Source organism: Podarcis pityusensis (assembly GCF_964106645.2).
Source record: "Podarcis pityusensis genome assembly, chromosome: 7".
Lineage (NCBI taxonomy): Eukaryota > Metazoa > Chordata > Lepidosauria > Squamata > Lacertidae > Podarcis > Podarcis pityusensis.
In genome coordinates this window covers 26,866,057-26,884,329 of record NC_138031.1, presented here as the reverse complement: position 1 = coordinate 26,884,329, position 18,273 = coordinate 26,866,057, and the positions used below count along the sequence as shown (strand labels likewise).

At 40.5% G+C, this 18,273-nt stretch overlaps 1 protein-coding gene across 8 annotated transcripts in view; it reads right to left on the bottom strand.

Annotated features, from left to right (window-relative positions):
* Window positions 1-18,273, bottom strand: part of RUNX1T1 (RUNX1 partner transcriptional co-repressor 1) — a 155,911-nt gene that overhangs the window by 19,089 nt on the left and 118,549 nt on the right. For all 8 annotated transcript variants that reach the window (XM_081013442.1, XM_081013444.1, XM_081013438.1 and 5 more), the window contains 3 exons: window positions 18,058-18,143; window positions 16,832-17,027; window positions 4,688-4,756 (listed from right to left, as the gene is read on the bottom strand). In XM_081013442.1, coding sequence (XP_080869568.1) covers window positions 4,688-4,756; window positions 16,832-17,027; window positions 18,058-18,143 — 351 coding nt within the window. The remainder of the gene's footprint in view (window positions 1-4,687; window positions 4,757-16,831; window positions 17,028-18,057; window positions 18,144-18,273) is intronic.

The window sequence follows — 18,273 nt, the reverse complement described above, 5'->3', positions numbered from 1 at the left end:
ACTTGGCATGGAACAGGCTTCACAGTTTTCTGCCCCAAGGGGCCTGCAGTCTTGAAATGGAAACAACAAGTGAAGGGAAGGAAATTGAAGCAGAAGTAAACAGGGGAAGGATTGGCTATTATTTCAGGCCTTGCCTGAGTTACTGCATGGCAGGGTTTTTAACCCAAAGTTCCCTCATGGGGAACTTTCTGAGGGCCACATGCCAGTGGGAGGAATTGAGGCAAAAATGGGGAAATGGTTGTAACTCTTACTTTTGTTGTCTACATTCAAGCCACACAAAAATTCAATAATTCAATGCACACACACACCTCCAGCCGGGCACAAGCACTCAAGGTGAGAGGTGTAACCTGGCGAAGAAGAACTTGGGTGGTATTCAACCAAGTTTTACTTCAAAGTAGACTTACAGAAAGTACCTTAGGTGTCTTCATTAATTTCAACGGGTCTACTTTAAATAAAACTTATTAGAATACCACCTTATGGTTTTTATTTTATTGCTAATATGTTTACAGTAGCACCTCGGCTTATGTTACCCTTGGGTAACGTAAACTTTGGGTTGCAAAAGTGGCAAACCCGGATGTGTTTCGCTGTGTGTGCATACACAGAAGCACTCTACTGCATCACACACATGCGCAGAAGCGGTCCCTCCGGTTGTGGAGACCTTGGGATCCGACCAGAGCTCCGGAACGGATCCCGTCCACAACCGGAGGTACCACTGTACTGTTATTTCTTCTTAATAAAAATTAAACTTCTCACTTGTCACCAAGCAGGTCTTTAAGTGACTTACATTGAAGAACATATACAAAATACATCAGAAAATAGAAAACAAGAAAACACACACATAAACATTTATATTCTATACTATGTGTGTGTGTGAATAAAATATCATGTCCATAACAACAACAGTGTTAGTCATCTAGGAAGTAGACATTCCAAAAGGAAGCATGTGATGCCCTAAAGATTAGCAAATCTGTGATGAAGTGCTGTGTAGTCCACAAAATCTTATTTCATAATAAATTTGTTAGCATTTAAGGGGTCACAGGACTCTTTATTGTTCCAGACAAGCATGTGCTCAAATGCATAACTGAACTAGGGCTATAGAGTAATGTGAGTAACATAATGCAGTCTGCTTTTTCACACTGGATAACATGACTTGTCATCAGTGAGCCAGTGGGGTTTATGGTGGGGTTTTTTGGATGCAAGAGAAGTGAAAGATTTCACGTGTTCAACTGACAACTGAAACAAGTGATTTCTTTCCTTTTTAAAAACTCAACTACTCTAATTAACAAGGAAACTATCCTCCCCCTGATTTAGTGTATCTCATTTTCATCTTTATTCAAAGCAAAATGACAATGATTAATTGAAAATTTAATAAGCAGTAATTATTAACTTGGCAAACCTAGTACCAATTAACACTCTATTAAAACTAATTATGACATGTTTCATTCAAGTGTTTGCTCTTAATTGTTTCACCCACTTAAGAAGCACCTTAATTAAATGTTCTGTTTAATTAAAAACATAAGATTCCTAATAAAAATGTTTTACTGTAGAATAAAAATATTAGAGTTACAAATGTTCGGTGGTTACAGCGCGATGTAGAGTATCCCAGAGAACTATAAATTTAGTTCTCTTTACCTTCAGCTATCATTTCTCTTAAACTGTGAGGTTTCTGAGCTTAGAGGACAGCTAAGGTTAAGGCTGAAATTCTAAACAGTTTCTAGAAAGCAAATTCCATTGAGCTCAATGGGACTTACTTTTGAATAAACATATAGGATTGTGCTTTTAATCATATAGGCTAGGATCCGGGGATGCTTCCCAGGTGTAATTCAAGGGTTGCTTGTACCCACTGGGATTCTTGACTGCCCCCTTTCCAGAAAAATTAATTCCACACCCTAGTGCCATATCACAACTGCCTATGAAACTGCTCTCAGGTTAACAAAGAGTTTGATCTGCGAGTAGGGGCGGAGTTTAAAAAAAACTTTGGCAGGTACATAATACAGGCTACACAGTTCTTTAAATCTTGAAATTTATTGCCATATATTTTATTAGAGCAATTCCATCCGAAACCAAAGATCTGAATCATTTTAATATCCCCAACGTTATTGTCAAAATCCCCATTTGAGGCTAGCGCCGCCTCACTTCTACATTTTTCTTAAACAGACTGAAACGCATGCTAAAACATGTTAAGGTAGATATTGATCATAAAATAAATTTATTAAAAGATATCTGTTTTCCAGAGAGATGTGTTTAATCTGAAAATTCCTGGAGAAGAAACCATAATATTTTACAGGGGAAAATTTTAGAGGGAAAAGGTATGCCTAAATTTTTATGGGAGTTAAAAATATGCCCTCACATTACCCTCCCATAAATGAGGGGGATGGGGAGAGAGAAATCAGACTGTGCAGCTATGCAAGACAGGGACTAATTTACTTTGAATATTCAAGGTGAATTACAATTCTATCTAAGTGGCAACAGGACAATAATTTTTGCTTACGATCAAAGCTGCAGCTTGACTAATTGTATATGCAAATAAGGCAATTTATATTTAAATTATGCATTCCTATTCTAGTCCCACCGGCACACACAGATCAGCAAAGAGAATTGGTAGGACATTTGCAAGATGCTTGAATATTTATTACCAACTGCAAACATTCTCTGATCCCTTGAAAAGAAATATATGAAGACAAACCCACAGATGCAAATTTTATTGTCATTTTCATATATATTTTTAAAGAAGACACAATCTTAAATACCAATGAACATAGTTTTTTAAAAAAAACAAATCTATTATCTCTAACACTTTGTCTGAACTGGGGGGAAGGGATTAAAAATCATCAAATGTTAGTCCTAGGGATGGGTACATCTATTTCAAGTCCATGTCAGTTTTGTGCTTTGGATGTGTTTTAAATGCATGGTGTGCACACAGCCTGGTGTGAGGCACACTGGGTCCTTGAAAAGGCCGTCAAGTCTTGCCTCTTTCCAGCACAGCTTTTGCAGTTCAAGAACTAAAATGCTATGGACACCCCCGTGAAATGAGAAGATGCATTAGAGGACTCTGGAGGATCGGCCTCATTGCAAATTTAGAGGACATCTTAAAAGCTCTCTTCTCTTCTCTGGGAGAGGAGACAGAGAGTGCTGTTCATGCAGCTGTGCTGCCATGTTTTCACGGCTAAGCAAGGCTGCTCTCAGGTGATGATCAGTGCCTCCACTGCTGAGAAGATCCTGTTTGTCTGCAGGAGTGGGGCAGAGAGAGAGCTTACACTTTCCCTGGTTGAGGTGCATGAGATGAGGAGATGCATGACACCATGAGCATATCACGACAGGCAGCCTTCCTAGTCCCATGATAGTGGTATGCATAGCAGCTGTAATATTACAAGTCTTGGTTGGAACTTGCGAAAAGTCTTCCTCCATACCTGTCTAGCAGCCACTGCTGCTGATGTGGAGACTCTGCAGGCAATCCGCAGAGTGCTTGCTTACAAATTTTAGTGCCCGTGCTTGGCTATAATTATGAAGTGGCCCCTTAGAATTAGGGCTAATTGCATTCTGTAAAACATATAAGCTGGTGACAGTGTTTGGATTTAAGATGCTGGCAGAACGGCTGTGTATACTAATGAGCTAATGAAGTGCAATAATTTGCCCGAGGAGAAAGGAAAAGATAAAGATTCTTGTCAGACTAGCCTACTCACAAGGGCTTAAGTTGGAGGATAAGATGTCCTGCTAAGAGGACAAGAAGAAAGGATCCTATCCTACACTGTTCTCACACTTTGCCTTCAAGGAACTTAAGGTGGTGTTCTACTCTGGGTGACTAACCACTCCCAACCTCACAACATCCCCATGAGAGATAATGAATAGTTTAACATTAGCCTTTCTCTCTCTGCCTCTCTCTGCCTCTAGTACTGACACTATTTATTCCTGAGACTTGAGACCAGGTGTGGGAAACCTCTGGCCCTCCAGAAGTTACTAAAATACAACTCCGAACAGCTCCAGGAAGCATAGTCAGTGGTCATGGATAATGGGAGTTGTAGTTCAGCAGCATCTGAAGGACAAAAGATTCTTCACACATGCTCTACTACATCAAGGTTGTTCCAATGTCCCCCCCCCCCTTAAGCCCATCCCTTTTTAGAAGCTGCTGGGATTATTAGCAAAGTCTTAACTGAGGCAGCATATATTGTCTCACCTGGTCTGGAGGTGTGTCTTGTGCCTATTATGCAATGCCTTCTCACTGCTACAAGCCAACTACAAGCACTTCCATCCGAAGTGTAAGAACATGCCAATGGTAAGAGGCACATCTTGCAAATACAATACAATGACTTCTAGGCAGGCCCAGCTTCCCAAATTCTATTTGACTTCTCAATACTAAACCATTAGAAAAAATCATGTGTGTCAATGTTCAAGAATGAACCGTAGCTTTTCCACAAGGAAATGTGAAACAAGCCCTGAAAATGATCCGTTTATTATCTGGGTTTCTTTCAAAAAAATTCCATATTGACATCTCCTTATCTTCAGACATAGATGCTGCTCTAATTAAAACAGTTCTGGTGTTCTGATCTGTTCCAGTTTAAGACTATTAACTGAAACTTTGGCTTATTAGTAGCACATCCCCCCCACCCCTTTTATTCTTTATATCAGAACATTAACAAATGCACACAGCTGCCAAATTGCTAGGCTTGTATTTTTAAACAATTCTTACCAGCTTTCTTCCAGATCTCCTCTGGCACGTATCCAGAAGCAGGCCTGTGAAGGAATTCTCGATGTGAGTCTATAGGAAGGAGGGGTGGGGGGATAAGGGGAGGAAAAGAAGAAAAAGTAGTATAAGAAGTAATAGTTAAACAGGATTTTTTTTTAATGCCCTCTATCTTTGATGCTTCAGTCAAGGGAGTGAAAATATAACCTTTATATAAAATGCAGAGGACAATAAAGCCATTACTCCCACATCATTTAAAGAAGAGATCAATCGGTTCATTAAATTGATCTGTCATAACGCTCTTCTTCCCTAATATAAGGCCTGCCAACTGAAAGATGCTTCATACCTCACCTTTCACTTTCATTTGTAGATAAACTATTAAAAAACAACAACCAAGGGCGAAAAATGCAATATGGTACACTTGAAGATCTATGGGGGGGGGGGGACTCTGTTGTTCCTTCAGATCTTAGCTGCAGTATTACAAAATAAAATCAGCTAATATTTTCCTCCCCGATCTTCTCAAGAAGAGACAGGGACTCCAACATACAAAATATGAGTTTTGCAACTGGGTCCCATTAAAAGGCAAGGAAGGCAAATATCTACGAACTCAAAACAAAAGTGGGAGTCAAAGGTCTTGATTTCTTCATACGAAAGCCCCCGGTTGGAAAAAGCGGCACATTCATTGGGTTTTATCTGATAGTGATTCTTCACAAGTGGAAAGCAGTTTTTCTTGAGCAATAGATCGCCTTTTGGGAGGGGGGCAATACTGCAGCTCCCCAGGCCTCCTGAAAAGCTGCTTCTAAGGGTTGGGAGGCAGTAGTGGATATGGCAGTCGGCAAGAGGGACTGGCAAAAAACAAGGGCTCCACCTGGCAAGGTGGAAGTGCATTCTGTGAGCACAGGGTGCACTCCAGATATCAGAATTGTATTGTTGGAAGGGACCATTAGCGCCATCTAGTCTAATCCCCTGCAATGCAGGAATCTTTTGTTGCAGTACAGCTCCCACCAACCCTGACCATTGACAATGCTAACTGGGAGCTGGAAGTTGTGGTCCAGAAACATCTGGAAGGCACTACATTGGCTATCTCTGTGCCAGCACAAAACTGCAGCCAGATAGCAGTTTAGAGAACAGAGTCACTTTTAGATTTCAAAGCTGTTGGAATCAGTATTTTTTCGTAAAGCATGATGAGGAATTAAGGTGGTGGAATGCTCCAGTCTTATTTTCCTATTGACAGTTCATGGAGAAGTAGATGGCTTTTTGGACAATACCATTGCAGACTGCAGATGGGAGAGTCAGCCATTCAAATTGCTCCTATATAATAAGACTCTGTGCAACTAGCATAGCAGATACCTGGGAGAGAGAGGTTCTAGCCTCTTTTTCTTTGCAGCACACGAATTTATTTTTTGTGGGGGACTCCCATAACTACTGTATGCAGTGATACAGTCCAGGAATAGTTTGATCAAATTGTGTTTATCTAGTTCAGACCTAAGTTCCACTGTAAAGCCTGAGGGTTGAATTCAACATAGTGCTAATCAGTCAGTGCAAGTATTTCTCCTCACTTAAATCTGTTCTGGGTGTTCCCTTAACCCTCTGGGGGAGATTTAGGGGATGGCATGCATGGGGCGAGGAGACAGGGAAAGTCCTGTTACATTAGCAGTATTATTTAGTTGAATACCATCTTAAATGTGGATGTTATCTCAACAAAATTCCAGTCTTGGAAAGACTGTCCTTTAGTTCCTATGTTGTTATTTGGAAGAAAAAGTGTTATCATTTGTTTTGCAAGCAGGCAAAATAAATAAATAAAATGTTTGAAACGAGGACATTAAACCACTGGCAAACCTAATCATATGCATTATCAATTAAATAGTATTTCAATACCAAGACAACTTCATATCTGTAGTACAGTAAGTCAGCGCAGTAGGTATCACCAGCTCTCACAATGCCTGCTTGCTACCATAATTTTTTCTAGCAGCAGGTCAAAATAATATCACGGCATGGCAATATACTGAATTGGCTACTGATGGTCCCTTCCATTCTCTTTCTAATCATGTGCAAACATCAAAAAATATTATTTATTCTAAAGAATAAAGCATTCTTTATTTCAGAATGAATAAACCCAATAATGAGGTGAAAACACTCAAAAAAGAAGCAGATCACTTGATTAATTTGTCTTAGTTCCCCAGAAGAAAAGGGATTTATAGCTGAATGCAGATCGCAGATGATATAAAGCAGGGAGATAAATCACATCTGTTGAATCTGGCAGGTTTAACAATACGGTCCACAGTATGCTTCACATGTGGCAGTCAGAGAAGAGACCACCTTACAAGTCCATTAATCACTTGGGGTGAGATTTAAGCTCACTGAAATCTATGGCGAAGCAGCCATTAACTTCAGTAGATCATTTGCTGTTCTGCAAAGGAAGGAATATGAAACCTGAGCTTCCCTTGAAGGCCTTTAGAACATTTTGAATATTGCAGCAGGGCTGGCTCCAGGTGCCCTCTGCTGGGCCATTTCCTCCATCGTTGGGCCAAGGTTAGTTTACCGGGCAACAATGGGCAGCATTCAAAGCAGTACAGGTGACGGCATCTAACCATGATTAAAATTTGCCCCAGAGCAATGCTATGTAGCTGGGAAATGAGAAAAGCGGCTAGATCGCTTAAAGAGAGCTGGGCTGGATTTTTTCAAAAGGAGAAGGTGAGGGCAGGTGCCAGCAGCAAGGTAAAGATGCTGGGGCCACTGCAATTGCCCAAGGATGCTAGCAGCGACTCTGCATAAGAAGATGAAGCTGCACTGCAAAGGGGGAAAAATACACACAGAACCTTCCATTTTGTTTTTAACTAGTTGTTATAATCATGATGGGATACAAAATCCAAAACTTAAATCTTCAAATGGTTGAGGCAATGCTAACTATATTCATGTTTATGCTTTGGAGACTACCAGCAGTGGCCAGTGTGGTGGGGCAGAACCATTAAGTCGCCCTCCTGATACTGGCATCTCTATAGCTTACCTGGATCTGACTAGGATGGAGCAGATCAGTGGCAAGGTGAAAGTTGAGCATTTGCGCTGGTGGAGCCAATCCAGCAGCTTGCCACTGCCCTGTGCTATCCAGGAAAGATATAAAGAGACCAATGTTGGAAGAGAGAGTCCATGGCTCTGCTTCCAACACACCAGTTGCTATGGAATGCTGCAGGTGAGGGGCAGGATCAAGGGTTGCAGTACACTACAACCAAACATTTGCTGTTCTGTCCTTGGTACATTCCCTTGCTGTGTATCAGGCCCAAGGGCAGTAAGCCATGCAGCAATCCCCTTATGGCTTTTCCACATGATAGCAATGTTAATAAAAAATGAAATGAGAAATGCTGCGCTGGCTTGTTTAGCTACGCAAGAGTAAAAAGTAAACGGAATTCAATGACATCATTGACCGGATTGCCAGCTAATTGGTGCAATTTCCAAGCACAAAGATCAATCAAGCTCATATTCCAACCACAATTCACATAGATAATGTAGCCAAGACTCTGCAAAAGAATTAAATCAAGATCTTATAAAAGATTTCCATAGGGTTTAATTTAAAAAAAAAAAAAACCTGGAGAGGGAAGTATGCCGTAAAGAATGCTGAAAATAATAAGAAACATATTCTTAAATCCTTTAAAAAAAATATTTAAGTGGATAAGATGAAAATAGTCTGGGTGGCTTTCTGTGTTGCGAGACACGTCTTCATAGTTCTAGAACAGGAAGTGAGCAAAAGCTTCTATAAAGACTCAGCGCCGTAGCAATCATTCTTTCAAGCCAAAGAGTTATGAAATCTGAAAGAATGGAAGGAAAATTGTTTCAGTCTTGTTTCCCTTGAGGTTATTGACAGAGTGTTTGGCACTGTGAAGACTACCACATATTGTTTAGATTGCTGCCCATCTTGCCTGGCTAGTTGAGCTTAAAGGGCTATGGGGTGAGGAGAGAGTTCCTTCTCAGTTAAAGGAACTGATAATCTACCAATCTTGAAGAAACTACACAGGAATGATTTAGCCAGCTGTCTAAGACATTCTCTTTTATCAGAGGATAGCTGAATGTGTGGTGAAGACCAGCACTTGGGTGACACATCTTCCTTCAGTCTCTTCCAGTCAGACTTGTGGCCTTGTTATGTGACTGAGGATCCCTGCGGGGATGATCTGTGTCTGGAAGTTGATGGAGAGAACTCTTCCTTCTTGATAATCCCTGGACTTTGCAGTGGTCCTTTGGATAAGGAGAACATGTCATTCTGTAAATCCACCTTGAAAAGCTAGTAGGAGCGTCAGATTTCTCTAGAGTGGTTTCATGCTTCTAGACTAGAATGCATTCAAGGAGTCCCCAATTGGTGATGCTAGCTCAGCCACTTGGCGGTTGGCATGGTGTTCCACTGGTCTCAGTTGTATCACTGATACTCCTTAACATGAAGCCACAAAGAGAGAGCTAATCTGAAATTTTGAAATTGGGTGTCAACAAATATGCCGATGACATCCAGATCTCTGTTTATTTAAATAAGTATCCAGCGACAGCTGCCTCAGTTCTAAACCAGTATTTGCAGGTTGCAGTCAGCTAAGTAAGGTTAAACAGGCTGAAACTGAATGAAGACAAGATTAAGGAAATGCTGGAAGTGCTTCTTGGGATAGATAAGCTGGCAATTTATCTGTCTGACCAGGTTAAGAGCCTAGGGTTTTTCCTGAACTCTCTCTTATTTCTGGAAAGACAAGTATCAGCAATGGCCAGGAGTACCTACTATCAATTTAAGGTACTACATAGATAGGCAGTTTCCTGGAGAAGATGGATACTGTCATGATAGTACCTCCTTCTGGCATACCTAGGATTGATTACTATAATGTTCTTTATGAGAGACAGTCCTTGAAAGCTTTAATTGGCATATATTGTCCATTCTATGGTTAGTTTGTGGGCTGTCTTAAGCTTTAGAATGGTAAAATATAAACATTTTAAATAAATCCCTGTTTAATTAAAGTGTTATTTCAAGTAAACGAAATATAAAAATGCATTAGAAAGAGAGACATGTTTGCTTATCCACTAAAAGTTACACATGATCCAATGCAACTTTGTCAGGATTTTGTCACTTTATAACTATTGCTGGATTGTAGCCACCAAGAACAATAAAAAGAATTTTTTGGGTATAAAAGAAAATGACATTTTCAAAGTCATATCTGAAAAAAATCAACCAAGGTACTAAAAGGAAGGGACTAGAGGAAGGAATTTTAATTTCTGCAACAACGCCAGATTTACTACATTGCAAATGTCAACAGCATGCAGAGAATGGAAGGGGCACTAATTTTTTTCCTAACTGAAGTACTAGACCAACTGTTTGCAGATATTAACCCAAGACTATGTGCAGAGTTAGAGAAACAAAATGATAAGAAAACAGTATCATAAAAGAACCAAGGAATTGCGGTGGAGTTTAGCACACCATAATGCAATGTCAAGGATGAACATTCGGAAAGAAATTAAAGGAATGAGCCAATTCACAAGATCATAACAAATTGAGGTGTAAAAATAAAAATAGAGACTGTCTCTTAAATTAGGTAAATAACAGAACACCTGTATTGTAGCTAGAAGACCTGCTTTTATAAGAAGGAAAATATCCATCTCTTCATATACTTGGCTTATTGTCAAAGTTTTTCATGTCTACAGTGTAGGAGATTAATCAACCTTGATATCAGGAACAATTCATAAATTGGAGAAAACCTGTCAAGCTGCTTGTAAAGTTCAGCAAGTACAAAAAAGCATTTTGGGATTCTGCAGAACATCAGGGAGATTGGATGCAACAGAAATAAACAGTGCTGCAAGCATAGAAAGAGAAAAGGCACTTTTGACATCTGAAACAAGATACAAAGTACACTAGAAAAATGAAACCCATGTCCAGTCATTATACTTGCCTCCATCACTTCAAGGTGCATGATAGCAACTCAAGGCATAGAAACTAGCCCTGCTCCATCCTTATGTTATTATTTATGTTTTAATTAAATTAATTATAAATCAACTTTCAGGGCACCACTACACTCTCAAAGTAGTTTACAACATTTAAGAAGGCCGTAATAATAGTAATTTAAAATAATGCTAATATTACCACAACATCACATTTTTACCTTCCCCAAAACACCCTGAGCAAGGAACTAATCACATCAATTAATAGACAAGCAGACTGACAAAAAAAGTTTTAAGATTTTTCTCTGCATTTACAATCACTGGATAATGTCAATGTTTTCCCCAGTTTCTAATTTTTGCAAACTTTCCCATTCAGTTCTCCATGCTTCCTCAGCAAGTAGCAGTTGTCTTGAAAATTCATCAGTATTTTAGTGTGAAATCTGTCCCTATATATACTTTTCTGCAGTTTTGACTACTATATACATTTTTTCAGAACACTTTCCTGCAATATAATGCATTTTTGTATGCAATTTTCACCAAAGTATGCATTTCACGCACCCCCCCCCAACATATTCATTTTTATACAGATTGGCTGCAGAACTGCACTGCAAAATTCAGAGAAATGCAAATTTTGAAGGGCAATTATGTTTTGAAAGGAGGATGCTAGTTCCTCTAAGTAATATCTGTGCAAGTGAATCAGCTGCCTAGATTCAAAAGAGTCAAGTAATCTGTTGCCAAGATAGCTCCATGTGTATGTAAGAGTTTTATAGTGTTAATTTTCAAATTATGTCTCTCTCTGACTCACCCGTCCATCATACCATATAGAATACAAAAAAGAGGCAGGATTGTAGCTCAGCGCATGCTATGCATACATAAATCCAAAGCCCATTTCATGATATCTCCACATTAGGGCTGTTTGCAAACCTGGAGATCTGTTGCTGCCAGTCAGTGTAGATAAGATTGAGCTAAATTGACCAAAGGTAACAGGTGGCGCACAGAGCCTAGGGCTTGCCGATCAGAAGGTCGGTGGTTCGAATCCCTGTGACAGGGTGAGCTCCCGTTGCTCAGTCCCTGCTCCTGCAAACCTAGCAGTTTGAAAGCACATCAAAGTGCAAGGAGATAAATAGGTAGTGCTCTGGTGGAAAGGTGAACGGCGTTTCCGTGCACTGCTCTGGTTCGCCAGAAGCGGCTTAGTCATGCTGGCCACATGACCCGGAAGCTGTACGCCGGCTCCCTCGGCCAGTAAAGCGAGATGAGCACCGCAACCCCAGAGTCGGTCACGACTGGACCTAATGGTCAGGGGTCCCTTTACCTTTACCATTAAGACTTGGTATGAGGCAGGTTCTTATGTTTCTAGCTTCCTAAGAAACCTTCAATAGTAACTCAGCCTATTGTGTTTACTATACCACCAGATATATAAAAAGGAATTCCTTTTTAAGAGGATGAAGATCAAACATTATTCATAATGTTAAACATCCTCCTACAAAGTGGCTGAATAAAGTGATAGATTATTTCCATGATTGCCCATCATTTCCCATCAAGTGAGTCCTAAGTGTGAGCGTTTCTAAGTGGTGTTTTTCAGGACTGAAACAATTTTACTCTCCTACCTTCCATGCAAATTTTTAAGCACTTATTTTATTTGACACAACAATGGACCAAGCCAATTTTAAATGCCCGAAATAGCTTTACCTAACATATATGCAGGTGTGAGTAGTGCATAGAAATGTCAAGTATCTAGTATAATACACATAAATGTTTATTGGATTTTCTTGTTATTTTGAAACAAGCATGCGAGGAGTATTTCAATTATTGTGTTTTCAGAGTTATTTTTTTGAGGGGGGGGGTTGTTTCAAAATTTAATGGGTTTGCTGTTTTTAACAATATTTGGGCCTACATTATTTATTCTGAGATTCATATAAAGACAATTTGTTTTGAATCAGACTACTGGCCTACCTAGTCTAATATTGCCAACTCTAGCAGAGGTTCTCCAAAGTGTCAGACAGAGAAATCTCATACTCCTCCTACTCTAAATTACTTTTAATGGACAACGCTAGGGACTCAACGCAGTACAGTGGTACGTTGGTTCTCGAACAGCTTAGTTGTCGAACAAATTGGCTCCTGAACTCCGCAAACCTGGAAGTAAGTGTTCTGGTTTGCAAACATTTTTGGGAAGCTGAACGTCTGATGTGGCTTCTGCTTGAGTACAGGAGTACTTCTCCTGAGGCCAATTGGAAGCCGCACCTTGGTTTTTGAACGGTTTTGGGAGTCGAATGGACTCCTGGAATGGGTTAGGTTTGAGAATACCACTGTATTCTCTTCATGCAGCCGCTATGGCCCCTCATCTCAGTGCAGTTTTATATTAGGAAGGTCATAACTGATAAAAGTGCTCTGCATACGAGAATACCATGAGTATCATCTATTTGCTTCGTACAAGTTATTGAAACTGAAAACTTGAGCAAAAGGAATCAAGTTGCATCAGTGGAAGACTGTTCCACCCAGAGCAAAGGTTTGTACATGTGTGCACAGAATTTTTCTTTTCTTTTTTCCCATTCATGGTTCTCTGGATTAGAATCATCACAGTGACTGAAAATGGGCTGATTATAACTATAGTCAAAACTAATCTTCAGAATGGGTACTAATATAAATCATAAAGGGGGGAAAGACGCAACAGCGTAACAGATGGTCCTCTCCTCCCCCACGCAAAGCTACTGGAGATGACAAGCTGGTAATTTTTAAAGGGTGGATTAGCTCATTAAAAATGACAAAGGGGGATCTCTGACATCTGAAACACAGAGAGCACACAAAAGCAATATTTATATTTTGTGATGGCCTTAATTAAAGTTTTTTTTTTAAAAAAATGACTACGGCCACGACCCCTCAGTTCCTCTGTTGGCTGGAGAAGTACCTACTGCAACAGTGTACCAGGTACACTTGAGGCCATTTTCAGTTGTTGGCCGCCTTCCTCTCGACCACAACCACACTGACTTTGCATTACTCCTCTAATGTTAAACTGCACAGTTTAAAAGGTAATACAGAATGAGTATATTCATTGCTTTTCTAGGGAGAGACTTGGTACCAGGATTTAAACAAAAACCACAGAAGAATGGCACACGCGGACTTCCGGGTTGGCATCTCTGGCAATGGCGGATTTCCCCCGATCGGGAGGAATCCGCTCCGTGGAAAACAGGGTCTGAACCGCCACGGCGAGGCGGAGACCCATCAAAAACCACAGGCAGGAGAAGCCTGTGGACGTGGGATTCAGCTGGCACCTTTGCGCCCCCCCTACTCGCGGGGAAACCCTGTTTTGGGGATCCGGAGTGACGTGGGGTGAGTGGCGCGGTGCTTTGAATCGACTGCTTCTTTCACGGAGTGAAGCCGCATTGCTGTTGCCAGAGAACACTGACTTTTTCCTGTGGACAATTGGATTTTAAACAACTGCCCGTGAGTAGAACGGAAAATTGGACTATGAAATTTCTTAATTAGGCACCAAAAGTGGGAAGGTCTAAACAGGAAGTCCGCCTTCCGCTTTTGTAGATAGATTGAAGCAAAGACACGGCAAGCTAGAGTTTAGAAAGTCGTCTGTAAAGGATCAAATTTTCATCATTTAAAATTACTGAACCCCCCTTGGAAGCAGGAGAAGAGGGGGGGAACCTTTTTTAGACTGTTTAAACCTGCAGAAGAGAGAGTAAAGAAAGGTAATTTTCCACCGTCTTGAACCTGGGAGTGGGGTGTCAGGACAGACGTTTTGGGGAAGTTCATTGACTATGGACAAACGTTTTTGACAGATAGTTAAAAGAAGAGAAACATATTGATTCCATTGTTCCCTTTCGCATTTAAAAGGAACAAAATATTGACAAAATATCCGAAAAAGGAAAACTTTGTTGCTAGATCTGCTTAAAAAAAAAAAAAAAAAGATGGATACAAAAAGAAATTGTTTCCCCTAGAGGGAGCTTGTGAAACTGTTATTAAAGTCGAACTGGGGAGCGTTGCAGCTGTAAAGATTAAAGATCGTGGGACCAGACTTCGACCTTGAACAAGAATGTGCTCAGAGGCTCTGGTGCTTGCCTTTTGCAAGACAAGTGCTTTATTGGAACAGTTACACGAGAAGATGGATTTGATGACTGTTGCGATCGGAAATTTTGGACAGGCAGTGGGTACCTATATAGAACCCACTCAGGAATTAATCCAGGAATGTGCTTTGACAGATCAGATGAGGGAGGAGATTGTTGCTGGACCTCGGGTGGCAGAGATGGAGGGAGCTGTGGCCCAGCAGGAACATGAGTTGTTGGATTTGACGAACGAACCTGGAAAAAGTCAGATTTGGAGAGATGGAGTTCTGTTTGGCTTGGAGATGGGGGGCTGGATAGACCCCCCTATGCAGGGGTGTTTTGACCTTTCAAGTCTGGCTTTGGGCCGGGGGGAGCTCGGAGTTGTGAGGGCCCTTAACTTTGGAGGGACCTTGAAACATGCCTTTAAATACCACATGGATTTCAGTGTTGACTATGGAAAAGGGGCTGACTTGTTGAGAAGGGACAAAAATATTGTCAAGCTGGTGTCTCCCCGGGTGAAAGGAGCAGAAGACAAAGCAAAGTACAGGTATAAACATGAAGAAGACCTGCGAAAGGGACAGGGAAAAGACTTAAGAGCCTCGGATATAAGGTCACCAGGTTGATGGACTAGATGGATGGGATAGAAAGGACTGACAAAACCCGAGACCAGGAAGAAGAGACAATGGATGAAGATTGGAAGAAAGTTTTAAAAATTTATTGAGAAAAGTATCGTAAAATTAATGAGTATTAGAAAAATGTTGGAATGAAATTATTTGGCTTTAGTAGAAATGTTAAAAAGAATCATGTAAGAATATGTTATGGTTAAAAGAATTTGGCATAAATAAGATTTAAGTTTTAAGTTTTAGGGTTTTTTTATGGTAAGATAAAGTTAAAATAGATTAAGGTAATTTAATGACAGAATATTGTGAAAGATGGAAAGGATTTGCTGAGATAATTAACAACTAGAATACAAAAAAGGGAGGTGTGAGGAGGTCGATGAAATAAGTTAATGAAAGTTAAGGATTTGGGAATATTGGATTTGTTTTTAAATTTTTTGTTTATTTTTGCTTTTTGATTTTGATGCATTGTGTGTTTTGTTTTTTCTTTTTGACTTTGGTTTTTATTGATCTGTATTGTTTAATTGTTACTTTTATCTACTTTTTTCTTTCTTTTTCTCTTTCTCTTGTTTTTTCCTTCTTTTTTCTTTGTAACTTTAAAATTCTCAATAAATATCTTTTAAAAAAAAAGAAGAAGAATGGCACACGCTTGGCAAATGTTTTACCATTCTGCAAGTCGAAACAGAAATGTTTAAGTAAGACCAGAGTGGCATCCAAAGTTGTCATATTGACTACCAGTTTCCACTCTCGGGTTTTTTTAGTACTTTTCTGTTCCATATACAGTCAAACCTTGGTTTCTGAACAGCTTAGTTGCTGAACAAATTGGCTCCCAAACGCCGCAAATCCGGAAGTAAGTGTTCCAGTTTGCGAACGTTTTTCAGAAGCCAAACATCCGATGTGGCTTCCTCTTGAGTGCAAGAAGTTACTGCAGCCAATATGAAGCTGCGCATTGGTTTTCAAATGGTTTCAGGAGTTGAATAGACTCCTGGAATGGATTAAGTTCGAGAACCAAGGTACCACTGTACAGGTTTATATGCCTAATTCAAGTAAGCAGATGGAGCTGAAGTTGCATTTCAGTACAACTTCCCCTTCCATTGGTGATTTTAAAGAAAGGGAGCAACAAAAATAGAAGGGCTGAGAGAAAGCAGGATTGGGCAGAGACACATTCTAAGGAGCACTGCATTGTAAAAATATATATGAACTCTTTTAAGTTTGGAGGAGACTCTTGAGAGTCCCATGGACTGCAAGAAGATCAAACCTATCCATTCTTAAGGAAATCAGCCCTGAGTGCTCACTGGAAGGACAGATCCTGAAGCTGAGGCTCCAATACTTTGGCCACCTCACGAGAAAAGAAGACTCCCTGGAAAAGACCCTGATGTTGGGAAAGATGGAGGGCACAAGGAGAAGGGGACGACAGAGGACGAGATGGTTGGACAGTGTTCTTGAAGCTACCAGCATGAGTTTGACCAAACTGTGGGAGGCAGTGGAAGACAGGAGTGCCTGGTGTGCTCTGGTCCATAGGGTCACGAAGAGTCAGACACGACTAAACAACAACAACAAGTTTCCATTTAATGCAGATACAGTACCTAAAGGGACGGGATCTGGATTCACTGGACTCTGCTGCCTGGAGTGATTGCTACCACTGCCTTTTTTTAAATCCTCTGCATCGCTGTACCGCCGTATCCAGTAATTAAGTTCCTCCCGGTCAGCTTCCTGACATCGCCGTAGCACAGTGAGAGATCGCCTTGTTTTTTCCACCATGTCCATGATGCAGTTTAAAAGCTGGAAGCCGGAAAGGAAAAGGTGTCAGAAAGGGCTTCACACCACACACATTCCATGAGTGGGGATTTGAACCTGGGACTTGGACTTGACACGACACCATACTTGTTTTTACTGTCTAATCATATTTTATGTTTATTCAGTCACAGTGCTGAGAACTCATTCCTTGTTCAAATAACTAGCAGGTTTTGAAGGAACAGTTCTGGAAGGCACCCAATATACAATTCCTTGGGGGACATACAAATATCCTGCTCTAATTTCATGTTGCACTGCTGGCATGGGAGCTGCCATGGTGGAACTTCTTCCCATGCCACTGTGTGATGAAAGAAGCCCAGAGCCATCTGGGAGCCATCCATTCTGCGAATCCTTTGCATGCTGCAATTGCCCTAGTTTTTACTGTTGGTGCTGGTCCAGGGAGCAGCCTCACAATGGGCTCCACTAAAGGAGCCGAGTACTTCTTATGTTACGTCAGCAGTGTGGGAAGAAGCAATGTAAATATGGGAACAAGGCCATAACAGAGACAACTTCCATATTATTCTTAAGTTAAGCAGAAATGCCTAGGTAAGTAGCATAGCGAACTTAAAAACCAATACAACAACAATAATTTACACAATACGTTCCCCGTTTGTGGAACGTTCTCCCCAGGGAAAACATTCATCTTCATCTTTTAGGTGCCAAGCAAAAACATTCCTCTTCTCCCAGGCCTTGACCAAGCTTACTTAGTGAATTAAAATCTGAGAAGATCTTTCAACTGGCCCTTTCCAAATCATAAACTTTGTCTGTGTGCTCATTACTTCATGTATGTGACAAACTGAACTGCCTAACCTTTGGTTACCTACAGGAGGAAATAGATGGCATACAAAAGAAATCCTTCAAGCCACAAGCGTATATGGATCAAGGTACAAGTTTCTCTTGTGCTGTTTGGGGAGCCCTGAATAATTTAAATAGTACTCATTTCATAATGCTTATTACTTTGAGACTGCAATCTACTTATACATCTATTGAGACACAAAAATGCACAGGTATTTCTTACATGGTCGAGGTGTTTCCATTCTTCTGCCCATTCTCTGTCTGTTAGCCTATGATCAATCATTTCTTCTTGACGTGTGCCATGCAACCCTGCCAAAAACAAGCAACCCCCCCATGAAATATTAATAACATGCAAGAGTCAACTAGCAATAATTTAATTTTCCACGTATACCCATAAATTATAGGCATTCACAACAATGCCTGGTTATGAGGCACAACT